Raw genomic sequence first — 23,862 nt, 5'->3', positions numbered from 1 at the left:
TCATATCTGAATCCACCTCCTTCTTATGCATATCATCTTTCACACACATCCATACTTTTATTGGTCTTCCTAGACCTTTATAACTACACTCAATCTTGTTACTTATATTAATAATATAATAGAAATTCTAAAAATCCAAAGTTAAAGGAAATAGAATTAGGCCAAGTCAACACGACGGATGCTTATCAAAACACTTTGTTAAAGCCAACATCGTATTAAAAGGCATCAGGTTTATTAGAATTCCCGCAGACGTAGAGTTAGATACGTGCAAGCTTTCGCGCGGACAGCCGCATTCATCAGACATAAAGTCCCGAAGACATCCGGGAGCAAAGCTTCGGACATTATTCCTACAAGTTTGTTGGTATTCCAGCAATATATATACTCAGCTCACATTCCCAACTTGTATTAAGCGAGAAAACAATGCGATCTAAACGATGTCTAAACTAAAACTTGCATAAAACTTGTAAACATCCTACTATAATATTATAAATGCGAATGTTTAGATGGATGGATGTTTAAATGTATCTCCAGAACAGCTGAACGGATTCCGATGATATTTGGCAGAGATGTAGAACAAAGTCTGGAAGAACACATAAACTACTAAATACATTTTTTTACTAAGCGCGGAAGGAGTCGCGAGCGATCGCTAATTGAAAAAAAAATCTACCTTTTATATGAAAAATATTTGGCATGAAAACTTAAAACGTAAGCTTTATAGGATTGTATTTGGTTTACGTTACCAAACGATTGACACACGTAAACATTATTGAGTAAGAAATTACGTTCCTTTTACGAATTATGGTCCTTCGAGTCAAAGGAAATGAAAATTTCTTTTGGCTCGAAGGACCATTTGATGAAAAGTTATTTGCAAGAATAAAGAATTAAATCTTACAAAATTTTGAATACCTTTTCTTACTTATTACTTCGCTATTTACACATAGACATATGAAAACTTACTGAATGATTACAACTAAGTTAAAGTTTACACAAATTAATTTGCATAGAATAGTCTTGCACTATCTATGCGCCGTCAAAGTTTGTGATTCATAAGTTTAGAGCAAGTCCGGCTAACCTGATAACTGACGAGCTAATATTTTGCTTGGCACTCGGTCAATCGGACCACTGAACTTCAAGGTTACCGTTTAAACCGAACATCCGTACGGTTAAATACGTTTACGATTTCATCTAGTAGAACAAGGAAGTGGTTTTATGTGTACATTTTATATCAGCTGTTTGTTTTTATTCTCTGGTATGTAGGAAACAGTAAATGAGTATATTTAAATTACTAATATTGCGACTCTCACCTGGTCATAAGTAAAAAATATAATAACTCATTAGTGCCGCAAATCATTGTCACACTGCGGCTTTCTTGTCTTATATTATACGTCATTTTCATTGCCTAAGTAAGTTTTTTCTATTTTCTGACAGGAATAGACGCAATAACAGCACTTTCCAAGCTAGAAAGTTAGTCGCACTATACATAAATGCTAACAGATATAATTATCAAGTTGATGTCGCCCGCGACTCCGTCCAGTTAATCAGTAGCCTATACGTTCTTCCAGACTATGTTCTATATTTATGCCACATTTAATCGAGATCCGTTAAGTCATTCCGGAGATACCTTCAAACAAACATCCATCTATCCAAACATTCGCATTTATGATATTAATAAAAATATAATTTGGAGCAACAAAAGAAATTGAGTCGATTTTCTTAACAGTTTGGAACAACAAAAAACATAGAGTCGACAAGATTCAGGTATTTCAAAGATCACTATAAACACGGATCAAATCAAAATCGCGTTAGCGATGCACTCATTAGATATTCCGTGTACACCGCGCAAGGTGAGCCGAGGCCGATGCACCGACGCACAATTATTTGCAAATACGCGAATAAAATTCTAATCACGCGCTACAACTTTTTTTTTCTTTCTTCCACAATGGCACAGGATCGCAGCGAGCCTTTGACGTACAGTTGTATAATAAATGTTATGTTAATTTAGCTTGCATTGTAATTGCTACTATTGTTCAGTGGTGCGTCAGAATTACGCAACTCAAGAGTTTTACCTCGCAGATCCTCTGAGGGTTCATCAACTTCTTGCCCTCTTTTCTTTGATTGATTTAAATCCTCACCATTTCTGTTGTGACGTAATCTTTATTTATAAAATAATAAAGTTGATATCTTTATTTAAGTGACGTGCGGCGCACATCTGATGAGTTCTACACCTACCTACTATAATAACGGTCCTTTCTGCCCACAACATTGAAATATATTTATCACTGGAGATGTATTGATGTTAAATATAGCGCTGATTGTCCGTGCATTTTTAGTAATATAAGAGGGCAAAAAAAGTAAATAGAAGATCATATTGCCAATTGATAAAAGATGATACGTCTGTATTTTCAGACGCATTGCCGTAATAGCGGAAGTACGTTTCGGGACTTGTGCAAGATCTTATTATATTTCCTTGATTCTTCTGACCTCTTGAAAGATAAGTTTGGCCGGCTTAATACTATCAATAACATTTACAGCTATGTCCTTTATCTTATTTATATCACATTTTTTGTGTATTACGCTTAAACAAGCACAAATTTAATGATTTAAGTGGGTAACCTACAAATTTGCTAGTCTAAGTTTTAGTTAAAGACGTCTGCTTTGACTAGATTCTTACAATAGTTTAAAGGTATTGTACCTCGACTATCAGCCGAGTCGGTCTTTTGTACAACAATGCATATAATTTAACGATGTGCAGCGCACTAGGCTCGGAGGCGGGGCGTGCCAGCGTACGCATTCAATATTTGTATTGCCCGCCCAACTCTCCGCCTACAAATCATTGCGTTAATGCAATCTATACTTCTTTAATCCACGCTACCAGTATCTAAAGAGGTTTTGTTATATGCAACCTCTATGAAACGTCAAATGCATTCAAAAAAAGAACTTTAAAAACTAAAGTGTGAGTGAAGATTACTTAGGATGCAACTGAAACATAAAAGAAAACACTGTTTTTTGGATGAAATTATAAATTTTTAAAATATATAAAATGTAATCGACCAAACTAAGTTACCCAATGATATCTTAGGCAATAACCAATTTAAGTAGCCAAACTCTTATTAATAAGTTTAAGTATAAAAAAAAAATCGAGGATTTGTTTCAATTCAACGGTCTTTACCAAGAACACCACTGATTACACGTGTATGCTGTATATTGTCATCTCTTATATTCTCTTTGTGAAAACAGAGACAACAATATGTATTATTTAATGTCGCTGTAGCCGAAAGCCAGTTACGTTCCGCTATTGACACCAGTTCCACACGTTACGAGCAGAGAGCGTTCAATTGAATCGACTAATTAACATTATCGGTCCCGCGGCGACCGCGCGCTGCCCACGCCTACCGCCACCTAGCGTTCGTTACAAACTATTTATATTCCAAATTTTAAATCTGTATTCCATTTTATTTCTTTTTTATTCGTTCACCAGCTGCTGTTGATATTCCGCCAGTATTTTTAACGGACAATTAAAGATGTTTCTTAATAATCCAATAGAATTACCAAATCCCATAAAGTTAAAGTTAGCCCATGTATTCTCTCATACTATGCTTTACATCTGAGATTCGTTGAGCCGCTCCGGAGATACCTTCAAACAAACATCCATCCATCTAAACATTCGCATTTATAATATTAGTAAGGTTAGTAACAAGTTTCTTTCTCTCTTACTAGTGCTCAAAAGTAACTTTTGACCACTACTATTTTATGCATCATTTCTTGAAATAACTTCAAAGAAATAATTAAAAATAATACACACAACTTCAGTTATTAATAATAATAACTACCAATCGACGAGGTGACAACACTCGTAGCTTTAATGTTTATTAAGTTTGAACAATCAATGCTGGCAACACAGAGAGCACTCAACAGAATGTGGTAATATTAGAATTAACGAAGCAATCGGGTGCGCGCCACCGCCGGGGAAGCACCACGTAATGAGCAGCGGCCTTTTATGTAAGTATTTCACTCGTTATTAGTAACAATATAGCTGATTATATAACTAATATATTTAGATAATTTCATCATCGATTTCAAATAATAAAATGTGTTACGTTTATATTGACATATATAGCATGTCCCTAAATTAAACGATAACCCGGTTATGTTGTATAGCAAGGACGATACTTGGGGAAAAATACGAAAAAAATCCAACTTAATTTGTTTAAAACTTACATTAGCTTTTCTTATAATTTGATTTCCTCCACCATATGATTAGACACTGGCTGCAAATACGAACATATTCCTGGTATTTTTTTGTATTAGCTACCTAAGTAACATACCTATGAATTGCAGTATATTCGTATATTATATAAAGGTTGAATAGGGACAACGCTGAATAGATGGGAGGTAATTTAATTGAAAAGATTAATGCAGTTAAAGCAGATTTGTCCTTGAAACAAGACGAGAATCTGAAGAGGCAGTTGAATAAGATAAATAGGCTTAGAAATCTCATGATGAAAATGACACATAAGTTTACACTAAAGCACAATTAATAACTACATAATTTTGAAGTATTGCGCAACAACATTAATATGTTATAACAATCATAATAAAGATAAGGATGATTACTAAATAAACGAGCGTCGGTGGCTCAGTGGTCAAGCACTTGACTTACAATCTACGGGTCCTGGGTTCGAATCCCGCCATGTACCAATGTGTTTTTCGATTTCCGATTTACATATATAAATTTATCCGACGTTCATACGGTGAAGGAAAACATCGTGATGCAACCTGCACATATCTGAGAAGAAATTCAAAGATATATGTGAAGTCAACCCGCACTTGGTCAGCGTGGTTGACTATGGCCTAATCACCCTTAACTTAGGGTAGGCTCCGAGCCCCTCGGTGGGGACGTATAGTGAGCTGATGATGATGACTAAATAAACAAAATTGTAATTTGTAACTGCTGGTTTCCTTTTTAGGTCACGGGTGTAAAATCTTTCATATCAACAACAGCTCGAATGTGAAAGCAACAAAGTATCTTGACTTTAATAATTTCCCGACACGTCTCAGACTTTTCTCATACGCTTTTCTTTTGACCCACATGAAAACTTTGACGAACGCTGACTCTCGCCTATTGATTGAATGAGATGAAATATATTGTTTTATGATAAAGCTTAAGTAAAAACTAAAATGTATAAACGAGTATTCACAGTTAATTTGTTAAAACGTTAATTTGGGTTTCAATCTTAAGCAAATGACAGAAATTTTTGTTACAGTTATCTAATAAACTTATTAGTTTAAGTTCTAATTTATAATATGGAGGTTTTACTAAATCTTTGTTAATAAACAACAACTGTAGAACCAAAAGGAACAACGATCATGTAGCTTCCTAGCAACCGTAATTCCCGTAGTCCCGACACGTCGCACCTAATCCCGCAAACCCGGCCCCAGAGGACCGAAATCGTCGAAAATTATTCACATGCGGTCTAACTCCGAAATCTCCTCGCTAAGACGTCTACGTCTAGAACCTACGCGATGACGGTTAACGACAATTGTATGCAAATACATCCCGGTGTTGTCCCGGGATACACCGGGATTACAACTACCAACATCCCTAATCCCCGTATAACTTAGTCCCCTGTTGTCGCAAGCTTAAGTGTAAGATATTGGCTCCGTATGTTTGAATATTGGCCTAATATATACACCGCTAAATATGGTATTGACTACCCTCTGACAATATTGGCCGAAAATGATTTGCAAACCATGAAGACAAACAGAATTACTATTGTGTGCTTGTGTGTGTAGAGATGGCGAAGTACATCTTTCATATTCGGATTACATATAATAGATATAGAGGAAAATGTGATATAGCATTAAAGAGTCGGCGCCAAACGCACAATACATTCTAAATAAACGCTGATCATTAATTCATCGCATAAATCACACCCAGAGAAAACACTTGAAATGCTAGGCCATCCGTAATGCACACTCGGAATACCAAATTACATAGAAAACATCCGAAAGAGCTTCGCCGTGTGTAAAATCGGATAAATCAAAAACGAAATGGAATAAGAAAAAGAGACAAAAGTCACGTCTACATTGAAGTACCGCGTTTTAATAGTCCGACGTCGTTAGGACGGCAAGAAGTAATTAAAATTTTGATAAAAGAATTACGAGTGCCTCGCGTAGTGCCGGAGTAGATAGTCGACGTTAGTAGCGTAGTGGACTAGGTGTGAGTAAACATGGCATAATGTAAAAAATAGTGCAACTGTTGGACTATAAACACGATAGTGTTTGGCAAGGCTGCGCGGCGCTCCCGATTACATGCGCCATCATTCCGCCGGTTCATTCAATATTTTTTTTACCGAACGCTGTAATTTCTTGGCTCGAACGCATCCGTTTACATGCCAAACAATAAATTTATTAGTCGAACGGAGGAGTGGCAGCACGGGGCCCGCGTCACTCCTCGATACGTCATCGATTGCGTAGAATTTTTGACATTTTCGAAATCAAAATTTTGCGTACGCGCGATCGATTCGCACGCTTCGTAAATTATATAACGCACGCCTCGTCAAGGTGACTCGGCCGAAGCCACTACTGAATCTATTTTAGTTCGAATTTCATAAATATCCCGTGACAGCTCATCTCTCCTCTCCCGCGTCTTTTGCCGCCACGATCCGGCGGCCATCTTTGATGCGGGCTTGCGTAATTATCGGGGCGCTGGTGTCGCACAGAAATACCGAGCTGCGGCGTCCCGACTCGGCGTCCTTGCTAATTTTAAAGTCCTTTCAGAAAGTTTAGTGTTTATGAGGTAATAGAGGTGTGACGTAGCGCTGGCAGGTTGCCGGACGCGTACGGCGAGTGGCGACCGGCGACCGCTCGAAGGCAAAAATCAGACAAGCGGCCGCGTGTCGAGTTATTTTTGTCGTGTCCCCGCAACGCACCTTCAGGGACGAGGCAGCAGGGAGCAGGGAATCTACTAGAAGCGTGGCGTGCGGCACTCGGGCGGCGCAAGCGGGCGGGCGATCGGAAAACTAATCGTATATTATCCGCGCGCGTGTCCGGCGGCAGATGCGCTAACCGAAATTGCAGGCCGGCGTGCTCGCCATCAATATCGCCGACCTAATTGAATATTATACAGCAATTTGTGTTGCCGAAAATTTGGCTGCGAATATGCGGTATCCATATATTGTCGGGTAACCGGTGTTAACGTTTCGTATGGGCACGACACGGCGCGATGCAGTGTTGCAGAACTAAATTTAGCCGAGCTCTGTTTTAGCTCGCAGCCTTACGTTTGCGCAACGTCGCCGCCGACCGCTCGCACGCCGCCGCCCGCAGACGGCAAGTTCTATTATCGGAAAAATGGACCGATAGCCATTGGGAAATATTGTCATCTTGCGCTTGCTGCTTTTTATATCTTTTGATCAAGTAAATACGCTTCTTTACTGCTGACTATTCCACCTTGCTACTTTGTTTTCTTCTAATATTTTCTTCTGAACAACAGCTTATATAAAATCTTCATCATTTTTGAGACGTTCATTATCAATTTTTATTTTTTCAATTTTCATTACAATCATAAAACATAGTGGTCGTAATATTTATATTAAACAATATTAAAAACCTAGTGAATATTACCGATATAAAAATGTCAAACAAATAGAAAATCTATGACTCTCTAAACAGTTTAAATAAAATAAATGCAGCGCAGGGCAAACATCGCGACGGAAATCCTTTGGAAATTAATTCTTGCACAGCGCGAACGTGATAAATTCTCTTAACAAAATACATTTTGGCCATCGGCCACGTATCATTATTAAAATCAGCGTACGACCCTTGTCCATTATTTTCACCCTCAAGCGTTTAATGGCCTCATATCGTAACACATTTTACAAATTGACATTACCATAGCCCATAACGATACTGATTACCTTAGCTTATTGATATAGCCCTTTGTACTATGATTAGTTAGTTCTAAATAAAAACTTCTTGTCATTTACAAGAAATAGAACATCACATGTTTCAATTTAAAAAAAAATAGATCGATTAACCTTAGCTATTAACTATCTTCCACGACTCTGCGCGGAATTAAAAACTAAATTAGTTCTTCCAGCCTATGTTTTACATATGTGCCAATTCAGCAAGATAAACAAGTTAAAGGTAGGTAACGCATATGCAATTGCGTATGTCTATGGGCAACGGTCACTTTCAGCGATTTCAGTTGGCCGCTAGCTCGTTTGCCACCTTCTGTTATAAAAAAAGATCCATGCAGATGTTCTGGAGCTACTTTCTAACCATCCATCCATCTATCCACCTTAACATTCGTATTTATAATATTAATAAAATGAATTCAAGAAGAATAAAAAATGCTTTACTGCTTTTTTTACCAAACAATATCTAAGAAACGAAAGCAACAAAGTTTATAAATTTATATCAATCTCTAACCACCCTCTAGACAATCTAACAATCATGATAGATTTCTAACTTCTTATTTAATTAAACTAACAATTTTACTGATAAAGTACGAGGTAATATTTTATATCTGTTTAGATAATATTTTATACCGCGGCCATTATAACGATTGCATTAAATATTACTACTGCATTGCGTTTTGCTTTCAATATAAATGTGACTACATAATACAATCATATTTATATTAGCTTTGTAAATATATACAAATAAGTAGCTGTCGCCCACAACTCCGTCGGGAAGAAATTGAAAAAAAAACTTAATTAGTATCCTATACTTTCTTCCAGGCTATGTTCTACATCCAAATTTCAACGAGGTCTATAAAGCCGTTCTGTAGATACCTTCAAACAAACATCCATCTAAACATTCGCATTTCTAATATTAGTAAGAAGTAAGATAGATGTAAGTAAGAGAAGTCGTTTTGTTCTACACAGTTTTAGTAATTAAGGAATCAAGACAACATTTAATATTGTAAACTTACTATAATAAAGATTTTCATTTTTCATAGTCACTTAAGGGTCTTTGAAGTTCTCAAACTTTATCAATCTGGAACATCCCCTTTTGGTATACGATCTTTTTTTTTATATCATAAGGTGGCAAACGAGCGAGCGGTCACTTGAAATTGCTGAAATAGCGAAGTGACCGTTGCCCATAGACACACGCAATTGCATATGCGTTGTCTACCTTTAATCGACAGAGGAGAGGATGACAGAAAAAAACTATTTTCCCCTTCCCTGCATACTCTAATCCGGAAAGTCCACTTTCACTTCCCATCCTTTCCTTATGAGGAAAAGGGTGGGAAGGCAAAGATGACTAAATTGGGCCTCCGGGACGCACACTCATCAGACGAAACGCGGAATTGCTTCCACTTGACGCCTGTCTTCTGTGTGGTCGTGGTATTTCACCGGGCGAGCCGGGACAATTCGTGCAAAGATATTAAAGCGGGCTCTACCACTGTTAGATCTGCTCTTACATTACTGTAATTTGTGCACCCTTAAGTTTATTTCCTGTCATACACTCCTATCTCGTATCTGTTTACATCTTAATCATTTACTAAAAAATAATCAATGATAGACCTTCTTAAAACCAAGACTAACCATGGGTTTCTGACATAAAATTTCTCTATCAAACATATCTAAAACCAACAGGGTTACATTTAACAAAAGAGAGAGATCAATATGTTTCAAACGAGGATTTTGGTCTAAGAAACCCAGTTGTTGTTTAGTGTTATTAAGTGATCACTGAGTCTAGGAATCTAGGAAAACTTAACTGCTTAAGCGACCATAAAACAACTCTTGAGAGAGTCTAAGTATAAGAGTCTTTGTTAGGGATCTAGCTAAGTCAACGCTAAAACCTTTTACGCGCGAGCTATATTTATCAAAGTTGTTATCCAATAATAACATTGTTAATTTGAATAGAGCAAGTTCTTCGTATATGTCGCACACAACTATTGTCTTACTTCCTGAATCACGAAAGCGCATCGTGAATACACAAATGCATTCGTATGACTCAATAAATATTAGATACATTAAAAATAGACATTGGTGTATATATAGAAAACAATTTGATTTGTCACATCTGTATATACTAATAGATATCTATTTGTTTGTTGAAAAAATTACTTAATAATTTCGATTTAATTTAATACAATTTAAGTAGTGAAAAATGACATTTAAAAATAGTGTGATGTCTGAAATAAGTAATGATTTAAAGTTGGTTTCAAAGACCAAAATTCCTGTTTAAAAACATATTGTTATCTCTGTTTTATCAATTATAATGACAGGGATGACTATATGTTTTATACAGAGATTTTGAACAAAGAAACACACGGTTAATCATCAATTTATTAATATATCTAAAACTCTAATCTTGGAATCTCTATTTAAATCTTCATTTCCTTTAAAAACGATATTCTAATCCTATCATCACGAGTCATATTTTTCAACGACGCTTCCAAAAGGATATAGAGTTGTAGTCATTTATTAACTAATTAAAAACAAAATAAATATTATGAACCGTTATTGATTATGTCTATGTTACCGAAAGACTACAAATTTTGTCAGTTTACAATCAGACTAGACATAAAATGACCGTAATTTTTCAACTTGAAAGCGATATTGACAATTGCATAATACAAAATAGCATAACAGAAAAAAAAATTTTCCTTCATTTCGAAATTTTCCACAGTCGCTAGATAACACGTCAATTTGGTAATTTATTGACTTAACAATTTACCATCAGTTAATATTGTTAGTAAGATTATAAACTGTCCAAGTTCATACTATGTTGGTGGCATTGCAAGAGACAACCGAAATGGACACACGCAGAGGCATCCGGAAGCGTCTAAGAATATCTTTTCTAAAAAGGGAACCAAAGCGAAAAAGTCAGAAGGTGTGTCCTGTCCTATACGACACAATGGAAATTTTTTACTTGGAAATTTATAGCTTTCTTTTGTATGAAGCTTGATGTCGACCGCGACTCAATGCGGAATTTAAAAAAAAAATTAATCAGTAGTCTATGTGTTCTTACAGACTGTGTTCTACATCTATGCCAAATTTTATCCAGTTACATTGGAACGTTCTGGGGACATCTAACAAACATCTATACATCTAAACATTCGCAATTTTGATATTAGTAAGATAAGGTAACTTATGAAGAATCGGTTTATTTAAAGCCATGAATATTATTTATGAATTCTTAATCGTTGACGATGTTTTTAACAAATTTATATAAATAATATATGAGTCCGAAAAACTTTCTTTGATTCATTTTTAAATCGCGAAAAGTCGCATAGGTACTTTTTTACATAGTATGAATTCCACATAAAATAAACGACAAATAAAAACAGTTGATTTTATCACAAAATCTGTACTGATTACTTATTTAAAAATTATGCCAATGTGTACCTAAAACTGTAAACAGAATCATTTTAGAACAACATACAGTGAACAGATCTGACACAATAAGTAAGACCCACTTAAGAATACATAAGCATTTTCAATGTAATATTTATGAGGAAATAAAGACCCGGCTACAAATATTTAATTCATATAATGTACACGATTTTTGATGTCCTTATTTAAGACCTTTGATCTTCATTTGTTAATATCTAAAAAAAAAATAGCTCGAAATTTAAAAAAAAACTAATTTTTCGACAGACTTTTGTTTACGTTACTGTTTTCTTTTAAATCAAAAAAGTGTTTAACAAATCCATGGTTTTATTTCACTTACCTTGAATTTATAAGACTAAAATCCCCATTTAAAATTTACTGTTAACTGATGACGATATGTTTTATACAGAGATTTTGGTTTCAGAAACCTACTATTAATGTCTAACTGTATATTAATTAACCCGTATATTAAAAAAAAACTATTTTAAAATTCAATTTACTTAACAACAATAAGTTAAAACGACCATCTAATATCAGTTTTTAATATACCAATTTTCTTCAACAAAGCATTTTATGAAACCATTTTTGAGTAGTTTGTACGCGATACGATATCGGAAACTTTCACGTCGACGACACGCTGAGATAAACCTCGCGAAAGATGAAAGCATTTGTTAGATAAAAAGGTGAATCGCATTGCTAACGGAATTAGAGAACTGGGGGTTTACGAAATTTATCAATAATGTAGAGGCTTTCGAAGTACTTTCAAATACATGTACTTCTGTACCGGCTGTAAAATTAAAAATAAAAATCCGTTTGGTTATGTATCAAAATAAATCTTTGACAGTTATTACAGAGGCAAATATAGGACTAGAGAATCGTCAAAGTCTGAGTCATGGATATTCAATTATGCCTACCTTTCTATGTCAAGGGCGTGAGAGCTTTTTTAACTGTATTATCCTGGTATTTAGAACAGAAGCTTCATTTTAAGATATTTTTTGTGTAGGAGGTGGATTAATTGTTTTTCTTGTCATTTTAACATTGACAATGGTGTGTGTCAAGGTCAGAGTACGACAGTTGCTGACATTTGGCAGACTTTGCCAGATAACACGCGTTGCCAACTTACTGTTCTTGTTTGAGATTTTGTACAAGATTTTAGAAACGTCCTAGCATGAATTCATAAGAACGTTTTCTTATTAAAAGTTTACAGCGCCCCCTAACGGTCAAAAAATGCACCAATAAATCTAATACAATTGTAGATGACGCTACGAAGTTACAAATACGTATTGCTATCTCCTTTTTTATAATAGAATAAGGTGGGATGGCTATATGTTTGTCAGCTAAGTTTGTTAATAATAATATGCAATCATTTATGCACATTGCTTTTGACAGAATTAAGTAATTTAATCATTAGAAAAAGTTTTATGGTCAGTTATTTATTTTAATTTATACTAAAGAATGTGCGTATTATAATAAAGTAATTATAAGTAAGATATATGTATAACTTTACCGTAACTTGAATGGTCCTTCGAAGTCTTACTGGAAAAGTTGTTAAAATTTTGAGGAAACGAAACGTCTTGTAATATTTTAAATATATCCGTGCTACGTTTATTATTGACAAAAAATGTATATTTTCGCACTCAACACATCTTCAATCGTCAGCCGACTAGCCCTTTGCTCACGCTTCACCAAAATAGCAATGCCGTAATTAAAAATATACATTAAGAAGTTATTTTTCATACAAAATAAAAGGGTGTTTTATACTTTACTAGAATTTAAAAATCTAGTAATAAACATAGCCTATATCGGTTTAGTAATTTCAGAGCTTATTAAATGCAAGCAAATTTCTCATCTTTATGATGTCATTAGCATAGAACCATATTTTAAAACTTTTAATGTTTCTCCATTATTCTGTAACGTAAAAATCCAATGACTACAAGACTATCTTTTGCCAAATAAAATTATATAAGTACACATAAAATAAACATAATAATAAAAGAAACAAAAACATAAGTTTCTCTTCACAATAGGAAACTGTAGTTATAAAAAGCGTTAGGCTTAACGTTAAGTAACGCGTTAACTTAACAGTAACTTAAGCGTAGCAGGCGTGGCGAGGACAGCAGTGCCAAGTTGCGGACCTGCCAACTTAACTGTCAACGACCCGTCACTTACCCACTGACCTTGGCGACCTTTTCCTTGAAAAGGTACTATATCCTGTTGTAACTTGAACTTAAATTGAAAATAAGTTTTCTAACGAAGTATAATATTGCAAAGACCTACAAATTCGTAGAACATTCGTAGCAAAAATAGTCCTTTTATTTTAAACAACACTCATTCTTTAAAGAGTGGATTTTATAAGATTTTTATTTTACTAATTATTTTAATGATTATATAATAATAACTTCGTTAGTTTATCTTAAAATCGTATAGATATATATCTTTGAGAAAAGCGCAGTAAAACATGTAACACACGAAATTAGAATAACGCAAAAGCAAAGGGAAAACGCTCATATCACGCTGCTATGAGCCTCGTAAGCTTATATCTCCCGACATCCCCCTACATCCCCTTTAACTTATTGTGCCCTATTATGTATTGAGGGTAAGTTGTAACTAAACACAATTCTTTCTACACATTTCTTTGTGTAAGATTAAATGTAGGCGTTTGTATATGATTGGTACGATAAATTAATCTATAAGATTACTGATCAATCAAACATTAAGTATGTTTAAGAGAGGCATTTAGAGTGAGAAATCTACACTTAGCGAAGGATTTCGTCCCGGAGGCTCTTACCCTTCCTACCCTTTTTCTTATAAGGAAAGTATGGGAGATGGAAGTGGACTTTCCGGATGAGAGGATGCATGGGAAGGGAAAATATTTTCATTCTGTGCATCCTCTTCTCCGTCGATTAAAGGTAGGCAATGCATATGCAATTGCGTATGTCTATGGGCAACGGTCACTTCGCTATTTCAGTGATTTCAGGTGGCCGCTCGCTCGTTTGCCACCTTATGATGTAAAAAAAAGATTAGTGTAACAAAATATTACAACTTTCTAACGTTTTTTTCGATCGACTTTTGATTTTAATTTCTTTGACATTAATTTTATTTTATTACAAAAAAAAAGATATCAATGGAATTGTAGAATTTTATACAACTTAGTTAAATTTAACACGTGCTTCAATAACCGAGGCGAAACGACCCGAATAGGGAACAAGATCCTACGACGTAGAGCGTAATAAAACTTAATTTTATATCCTTGAAGTTGTATCTTACTGCGGGCACACACTAGGGCGATACGAAGCGAGCTTAAAAATTATCAGCTTCCTTTTTCAAACATACGTTTGTGAAAAGGTTAGGTTAGATTAGGTTTAAAAATGTAGTCTGAAATAGACAAAGACAGTCGTCTACATGACAAAAATATCGTACAAAATAATATACGTAGTAGCTATTTTTATTATTTATTTTTCAACTAACTAAAATGTATCTTAACCAACTTTTCTAAGGTTTTATTTCTACGAAAACACATCAGATATTAATGGCAAACTAACCCAATGTCAGTCTTGGCTATGCTATTAAATAAGGAATTGTTATTTTTTTATTATTAACCGAAATATTAGCTTCACTGAATGCTTACTATTAGTTATAATTGAAATTCAAAATATAAAATTATACCAGTATAAATTAAGTGCTAACAAAGATTATAATTTAAAGAGAAAATATATAACTCACATACTCTACAATGTAAAATCTATATTATAGAGCCGATTACATATTCTCTACTTAAGTACTGTTGTGTTAGTGTAAGAATCTTTTTTTATAAGAGAATGGGGCAAACGAGCGCCTGAACTGGTGATCAACGACACCCATGGACAACCAATGGAAACTGGTGATCAACGACACTCATGGACAACCAATGGAAACTGGTGATCAACACCTATGGACATTTGCAACAACAGAGGAACTGCAGATGCGTACAATACGCTTTTAAATTGCGCGTTACCAAAGTATAAAACAGTATAGTGCGTTATGCGGAAGATGATTCTCAGCGGGGAGTGTCGTATCTTCAGTTTGCCTTGCTACAGGGTGTACCTAACACATCACTTGGACCACTGCCCAATATTCGGTAATAAACAAATAGTTTTCTACAAGGAAATATTTTAGAAAGATGCATCAAGGAAAAATATACCGTTTATCATTTGAAATTGTCGTCGCTACTATTAAAATGATTGTTTTAAAATGTAAGGAATATTTTAACTAGATTTTAAAATGAGGTCATCAATATTTTAAAGTATAGTTAATAACTAGCTGTCGCCCGCGAGTCCGTCCGTTTGGAATTATATAAGAAACTTAACAGCCTATGTGTTCTTTTAGACTACGTTCTACATCTATGCTAAATTTCAGAGAGATCCTTCCATCCAAACATAGTAAAATTCTTTTTGATTATTGTTCCGAATTTTTTTTTATTCTGCGCAGACGGAGTCGCGGTCGACAGCTAGTAATATAAATTATGTAATCTGTAGGTTACTACAATATCTAAGAAGATATTCCTTTTCCAAAAAACTTCGTAGGTAGTCCTAATGTCAAACAATGAAACTGTCACTGGCAAAATGTTATACCAAATCAACAATTTTTTAATTATAATTGAATAGCTATCGAACCCCAAAAACTATAGATCTTGTATACGAAACGCTAAGCCGGACTGCAGTCATCGACATTTGCAATTTATAACGCCCGCCCCGCACTACAATTACGCCTGTCCCTCTACATAAATTTCCTACCCGCACTCGACTCTACGACCGCCTTTCTCGTATTTATCGGCTCGACGGTTCACTTTTTATTATTTTTAGTGGTGCTCTGAGGAAAGCGGAACTATACAGCTCCCTCTACATATTCACTTAATTTATTTGTCACCAGATTTGTACAGTTTCCGTAGATGCTTTCTTACATAAATTATATTTTATATCCATACTAACTGTCGCCTACAACTCCGTCCGCGCGGAATTAAAAGAAAACTATGTTTTCTTCCAGACTATGTTCTACAACTATGCCAAATTTCATAGAGATCCGTTGTGCCGTTCTGCAGATACCTTCTAACAAACAACTAAATTTTCGCATTTTAACATTAGTACATAAGACTTGTGTTTTCTACTTTCTATTAATAATTAGATCAGTTAAAAAATCACATATTATATTCCTTGATAATCAATTGAATATTTAATTATATTGTTTAATATTCAACAGCCACTTTGCAGTTCAAAACTTTTCCAAATCTATGATGTAACCTTCGCAATAAACCAATCTCGAAGTACCGCATTACGGTAGACACAACTAGCACGACTTCAACATTCATCTACACGGATTTTGGTAAAGCTCGGACATTAAATATTACTCATATCGTTCAACTGATTCTAGACACTTGATGTTTCTAATACATTTTTCTTAAAATCATAAACATTTTTTTAATGGTTCGTTTTTAACGTAAATTCATTTTTTATATGGCTCAGGAAAGTATACCGGAATAGAAGAGACGCATTACGCAATTGGTAAGTAAACAAAATAATTAACAGATGGATCGACGGACAAGTAATTCTATAAGTGTTCCGTTTCCTTTCGAAGTACGGAACCATAAAAATACGAAACTTATCTTTATAAATATTTGACACTCTGATCCTTGAATTTTAATTCAAAATTAAAGAGTCATATAATCAAAAAATAACCAAACTGTAATCATTTAAAAATTGAAACACTAACAAGAAAAAATAACTCGATAAACCATTTCAAAGCTGTTATCAAAATCTTCGACGATAATCCTGTTATATATCCAAAGCCAATCAGCTAATGGACATTGCTTTACCTTCTCGTTCCGTGAAATAAAAAAAACGGTGTAGTTTAAAAAAAATAAACAGTAAACACATTTACGTGCAATACATTCTTGCTTTGGGGGCAGTGCATTCAGGATTCATGCACATATACCAAAATAAATATTAGAAAATACCATAACCAGATACGAATGCATTTTATTCAAAATTCCATTACATTAAAACCTTTTTGGTCGCACAAAAATGAATACAACTAATGCTTTCGTAGTACTGGCCGGTCAACATTTAGAATTTAAAAATAAATACAATAAGGTATAGCATTACGTGAAACATAATGTAAATTGGCTCTGTATTAAAAATTGACTTTAATTTATTTTTTATATTTTTTTATGTGTTGCCTTGACTTTATATTCCACGTAATAAAACAACAATAATACTAATTTACATTTAGATACAAGGTTATAAACATTAACAGTTAGTGAAAAAACATCCAAACACCGAAAGTGGCAAGAAAAAGGAGTGAAGGTAGAAAGATAAAAAAAAAAAGAACACGAGGGGACAGAAAACATCGAATAGGTATATTTTTTAGAACATCGATGCGGTCGTCCGCGCTCACCGCCCTGGTATTTTGGGAACCTTTCGAATGGTACTTTTCTTTTTCAATTTCAGTGAAATGCAATTCTTAGCTTAATAATTTTAATTTAATAATCACATTTTTTAACGGTTTTCATTTTGCGTAATACGATATTTCTCATTTATAAAGTTTGATATTAAAATTGTTTTTTTAGTTTCATTTAAAGGTTACATAATTATTAGGATTTTACTTCTTTATTAGTGTGAAGTGTTTCTATTTTTTTTTCTTTAAAAGAATTAAACTAATAAGTTTTTAGTTCATTTTAACATTTCTCTATTTTTATGGCTTAACGTAATCTATATGGCCAGTTTTTTTTTATAATAATATAAGTTGTTCCAAATTTAAAAACTTCTAAATTCAAAATTAGTATCAATTTGAAGGCATATGTTGACTGAAGTGCTGAATAGCTTGAAACATGGAGGTTCAGCGGAACGGAAATGCTTCAAGCCTGTTCCGGCCAGTACGTATTCAATTAGGTTTGTTCTTCAGATGTGCTTTCGTTGCGTTACGATACAACACGACTTAATTTCACTCGATCGACTCGATCAGACTTGGCAAGAGATAGAGCTGATGTCGATTGAATCTGTTTCTTCTAGTATAGTACAAATGCATACACGTTCCTTTTATTTTAAAAGCGTTCGGTAGTTTTTTTTTTTTTAACAGCATGCGACTTTGACATTTTATTCGATATTTGAAATGTTTTTTTTTCTTTAATTTAAGTCTGAAGTTGTTTATATCTTTCAGTTTGGTTATAATTAAATGCATTTTATTTATATTAATCGTAACAATTTATTGGATTTTTTTCTGAATACTATGATCTCGTCAAAGCAAGCTTTCAGGACATATTTAATTTAAAATTTAAAAACAAAATTCTTAAAGTTTTTGTGATAAAGGGTCTTGACAGTCAGACGGACGGACAACAAAGTGATATAAGGGTTCCGTTTTTTTCCTATGAGGTACGAAACCCTAAAAACATTTTTAAATCGTCGCATAAATCTTTTCGACATTATTTTCACAAATGACATAAAACAGATACATTAAAAACTAACTGCTAAAGCCGTAAAAGTCGTAACTAAATTAGTTTTCTAGACGTAATGACTGGACCTAACTGGATGAGAGCAAAAATTATAACAATAAATCCAATGATATTGTACATTTTGTGACACTTTCCAAAGACAAATGAAGGGAGCACAAAACAAATGGAAGACGTGACCTTTATTATTTATCTGTATCTTTAAAAGAATGAAATTAAGTAATTTTATGTAACATAATAAAACTGAGATATACCCTTGATAGCGTAGTCTTTAATACTACGATATTTACAACATAAATACGAATTATTTCAAGCTTTTAAGCTTAGTATAAACCTGACACGACATTTTTTTTTATAAATCATTGCCTAGTTCATGCCTTATAGTAATACTAGATATTGCAGTTATTCCCACTATTTCAATATTCCTGAACGGAATTAATGACTTTTGCAAATTCTTTACGGAATTCGTCGTTTCGCAGTCCGGGATTCGATGCGCCATTTCTAGATTTCAAAATTGATAGAAGCTATACTCTGCACTATCGTTTGATATCAGGAAATAAATGGAAACTGATTTAGCAAATTTTAAAAACGATTACATCTATGAAATTAGGTTAACAGCTTTTTAAATATAATATATAGCAAAAAAAAAACAATACAACGATCTCAATTTCTTTCAAAGAAATTAATTAATTCTTACCAATTTACTTAAAATAATAGACGGAATATTATCTAAAAGTGACATACAAAAAGTTACAAAATAAAAAATTTAAGCTTCTTTAGTTGTTATATAAAAATAGCTATAAAATATAATAAAATATACAAAAGTTTTGAACCGTATAATAGTTTAACTGGCGTAATGCAATAACTCATTAAACAGAAGTGGGGTTTATCGTCTAGAAAGGCATAAAAAGGCACCTAATGTCTCTATTCAACTGCAGATAGTCGGAATGGGCGGCGTTACCCTATGCCGTATTTCGCCTGCACTACTCTTCGCATCTTCGCTTCCCAAACCATATCGATTTACTATCTACTACTTATTCCGTTTCGTTGCTTCTTTTTTAATCTTTGATTTCAATTACACGTTTTATTTCGAACATAGATTATAGATTTTCATAGATTATAAATTGTAATTAATTTATCATAGAGTATATGATATACGTAATTTAAATTATAATAAATAGCGATACAGTTTAATTATTTTTATTAATTCTTATTTCAATATTGTGTTAATATTATGAAGCTTCAAAACTTTCTACATATTTGTTAATGGTTGAATTTCGATGTTATATAATTTGATAAAAACATGAAATAAATTACGTCATTAATTACACCGTTTATTGTAAAGATATTGTTAAAAAAAATAAATGACATCTTTGTCTCTCTATTAAATTTCGAATAAAAAAAAAAGAATATTGAATCTGAAAATCTTAAATGACATTTTAAAATTCAAATTTAGAACACGTTATAAGAAAAATAAACAGCTACGAGAGATGCAATTTTAGATCACTTTTGGTCTCAAAGGTCAATTGGTCATTTTATTTTGTCTTTTATTTTAGTGAAAGCAATATCATTGAGTGAGTAATGAAATTGCCTGTATTTTAAGCTTGACTTTGACAAGATCAATTCAGTTTATACAATCTGTGCCGCAGCCGTCACCGAGCTGAGCTCGCGAACTTCTCAAACTTTATCGATCTGTTTACAAACTTTTGCACCGAACAACATTTACCATTTCCACTGATTAAATACGTTACATTTTCAATCTTCATTGTTATTCAAACCTTATTGCTATTTCACATCGCATTTTATACTGGCATGTACAGCCACGTGCTTCTTTTTAAAGAAAATTTGTTTTTTTTTGGTTACAGTACCTTTGGACCGCGACAAAGCTCCCGACCAGCCTACCACATCAGACATCACGTGCGATCCACATCGATCGTACGGCAAAATCGGTACGTCCCGAAAATACCCGGGCGGCGGACGCGGCGTAGGCAAGCGACATTAGCCCACAACATCTGTTAATATCATCATTGTTAATTACATATGGGTTTGTTGTTAATATATTGTAGCCACCTGTCCCGAGGAGGGCGCTTGCAGGTACGTCGCTACGTCGTCCACCATGCAGGCTCGCGGGAGTTCGGGGAGGAACATAATACGCTAGAGGGCGCGCATATCGCGTGCGGGCTGCGCGGCGCCCCGCGTCCGACTGTCGCGAGCTCGGCGCCTTCGCCCCGCGCGCCCCCGCCGCGCCGCGTTGCGCTCTTCACCCCGCGCGCCCCTCGCGCCACTCCACACGCGCAGGGCTGTGCTAAGCGAGCTTTCCCGACTTTTTCATGTTTCGCATTTTGAATGATGACGTAAAGTTAGGATGCGTACACACTGCGCTAACTGATAACGTAATCATAAATTTGTTGGTAACTAAGCAGCAAACGCTTGAACCGTGTAACATAACTTCAGAATGGCATGTAAAATATCTTATTATATATATATATATTTTTTTTAAGTTTGACAAATTTGTTTTCTTTTTCGTTAATATTTTATTATTATACGTAAAACGTTAAATATGTCGCAATTTAAATTATTCTAAAATAAAAATAAAAACAATAATTAAAAACCATAATTTTAAATTCAACCAGTAAGCTTAATATCAATATCGTCAATGTCAATAACTATTATAAATAATTATTTAACTCTAAAATCTTAGTCAATATATTAAATTAAATTTAATGCATGTGTCGTATCAGAAACGTGCAATACACGTCGCAAGTTTTCCGCGTCGCCAGCCCTCAGCGCGTCCGTCGTAATGCATTCGCTCGCAGCGTCTCGGCGCCGCTCGGACCCGATCGGTACGCGCTCGGCCCGCCTCGGGAAGCTCTTTCAAATTCAGAACACAGACATGACAACTGCAAATACATTCCAACTTCAACCAAAAAATTTGAGCTTTAAGATTGAAATTAGCTTATCAAGCAAAAGTCACATTTTGAAAGTTGAAACGTAATTGAATTTCGACTTTATTCCATAAGAATTAAAGAGAAAATTGAATTGGTTGAAAAAAATTTGAGTGTCGTATTCGAATTTTGAAATATCCTAATTTATCTAGAGTCATAGCAAGCCAATGTGAACTTTAACGCTATTAGTTAATGCTTAATATCGTTTGAACTTGTTTTTCAGCTGACGCGTACGTAAATGTCACGGAAGTTTGCTTATGTGGACGCGTTGTGCGTGTGTGTGTTAAAAACACATCTTGGGCGGACCGTAGCGTAGCTTAGGCGGATTTTTTTTTCTAGTTCGATATTTTTTCCTTCTGACCTATCTTTTTAGGGTTCAACTAGAAGCGTGCATTTTTTTAGTATACAGAGTGTTAGCATTGACGAAAAGTTAAACGCTTAATTTTAATTCGATTACTTGTCGAGGTTAGTTTTTAGTGCTTTATACAGGGTGCATATTAAGCACATTTTCAGTACTATAATAATTAATTCTACAATGATTATAATATTAGGCATATACAGGATGTTTAAAATTCTGTTTTTAAGGGGTGTCTAATTACCAGTGTTAGTGACGTCACTAACTTCAACAAACTCTGAAGGATTAAGCATGTGGTACGAGTCGCGGGTCGCGGGTGGCAATACGGCGCGCCTGATAATTTATTAGCGAGTGATTACTGCTGGGGAGGCTGTGCCGCGACTCTTATACTATGCACAGAGTATGCGATATCCAGAGATTGCGTTATTTTTTTGGTTTTCTATAAAAACTTTTTTATGTTAACCTTATAATACTATATCTAGTTAATGAGTATTCATGTTACAAATTCAGATAAAGTTATGTTTTTCGTATTAAAATACGCATTTAAAAATCTATGTCAAATTAAGTACAACCTCCAATCGCGTGATGGCTTCACTCTACCGTATTTACATTTCAATATATAAAAACCTCATTGTTTAACATATGTAGGATGTCTATATACTACAGTTGCATATTACTTTCTTCTAACATAACACAAAATTATTCATATAACGATAATGGTATTTAAAAATATATTGAAATGTCTATAAGTTGAGTGGTCTGTACACAATCAGAGAGTAGTAAATCTAATATAGCACAAACTGGGAGTCTCAGAATCCAGTCGTATATTATATTAGGCTACGACCAGAGCTTAAATAATTCACGTTGTTCTGTGCACTCAACTTAACTGCACATTTGATTTGAACTTACTATACACTAAGTTACAATTGTTCACTTTGAAGTTTACAGTCGAATAGAAATTACAAATTATAATAAAATTATCTAAATAAATTTATCTTTATAAGGATATAATCACGGAATTATCTTACTGATTGTTGCCGACAGATACGGAACTGTTCAAGGAGTTTTTACACTTTAGCAGCCATTAAATCTAAGAAAAAAGAAGAAATGAAACATTTGAATTTAGTAATGTCAAATCAGTTTTTTCTATGTCTTTTCTGTTATTCATGTTCTACAATATTAACACATTTTTCTGCAAACAAGGGTTTTTTATTTAAAGCCCTGTACATTTTGGTCCTTCGAGCCGGACCTTCCTTTTTACACGTTTTTATTCATAATTTTTATATTTTTGTATTTAGAACTTTATATGTTTTTTCTTCCTTTTTCTCTATATTTAAAAGTATCAGTTGTAAATATATTCTGTAACAGTGCGTGCTTTTCTCTTTATTTCTAATAATTCTATTTTATTCTTCCATTATATATTTTTATTATATAACATAATATTCCAAAATTCATTCTAATCCAAACGCTCTTTCCATTCTTACATTTTCCGTCGTCTTTACTGATATTATAAATGCGAATGTTTAAAGGTATCTTCAGAACGGCTGCATTTATCTCGCTAGAATTTGGTTGGTAGAACATAGTCTTGAAGAAAATATAGGCTACTAATAAAGTTTTTTATAATTCCTCGCGGACGGAGTCGCATACGACAACTAGTTAAAATAGACATGTCCGTATCAATTAAAACATTGAAACTTAACAAAATAAAATGACATTGTCAGCTAATGAAATGTGTAA

The 23,862-nt window shown here is 34.1% G+C and overlaps 1 protein-coding gene across 1 annotated transcript in view; it reads right to left on the bottom strand.

Annotated features, from left to right (window-relative positions):
* The window catches only part of NfI (Nuclear factor I), a 39,116-nt gene extending 18,099 nt beyond the window's left edge, over nucleotides 1-21,017 (bottom strand). The window contains exon 1 of the mRNA XM_013319200.1: nucleotides 20,896-21,017. Coding sequence (XP_013174654.1) covers nucleotides 20,896-20,973 — 78 coding nt within the window. The 5' untranslated portion in view covers nucleotides 20,974-21,017. The remainder of the gene's footprint in view (nucleotides 1-20,895) is intronic.
* Between the last annotated feature and the right edge of the window lie 2,845 nt (nucleotides 21,018-23,862).

This window comes from Papilio xuthus, unplaced genomic scaffold (genome assembly GCF_000836235.2).
Source record: "Papilio xuthus unplaced genomic scaffold, Pxut_1.1 DF826159.1, whole genome shotgun sequence".
Classification (NCBI taxonomy): Eukaryota; Metazoa; Arthropoda; class Insecta; order Lepidoptera; family Papilionidae; genus Papilio; species Papilio xuthus.
Note: the sequence above shows the minus strand (reverse complement) of the source record. Positions and strands in the feature narration are given on the sequence as shown.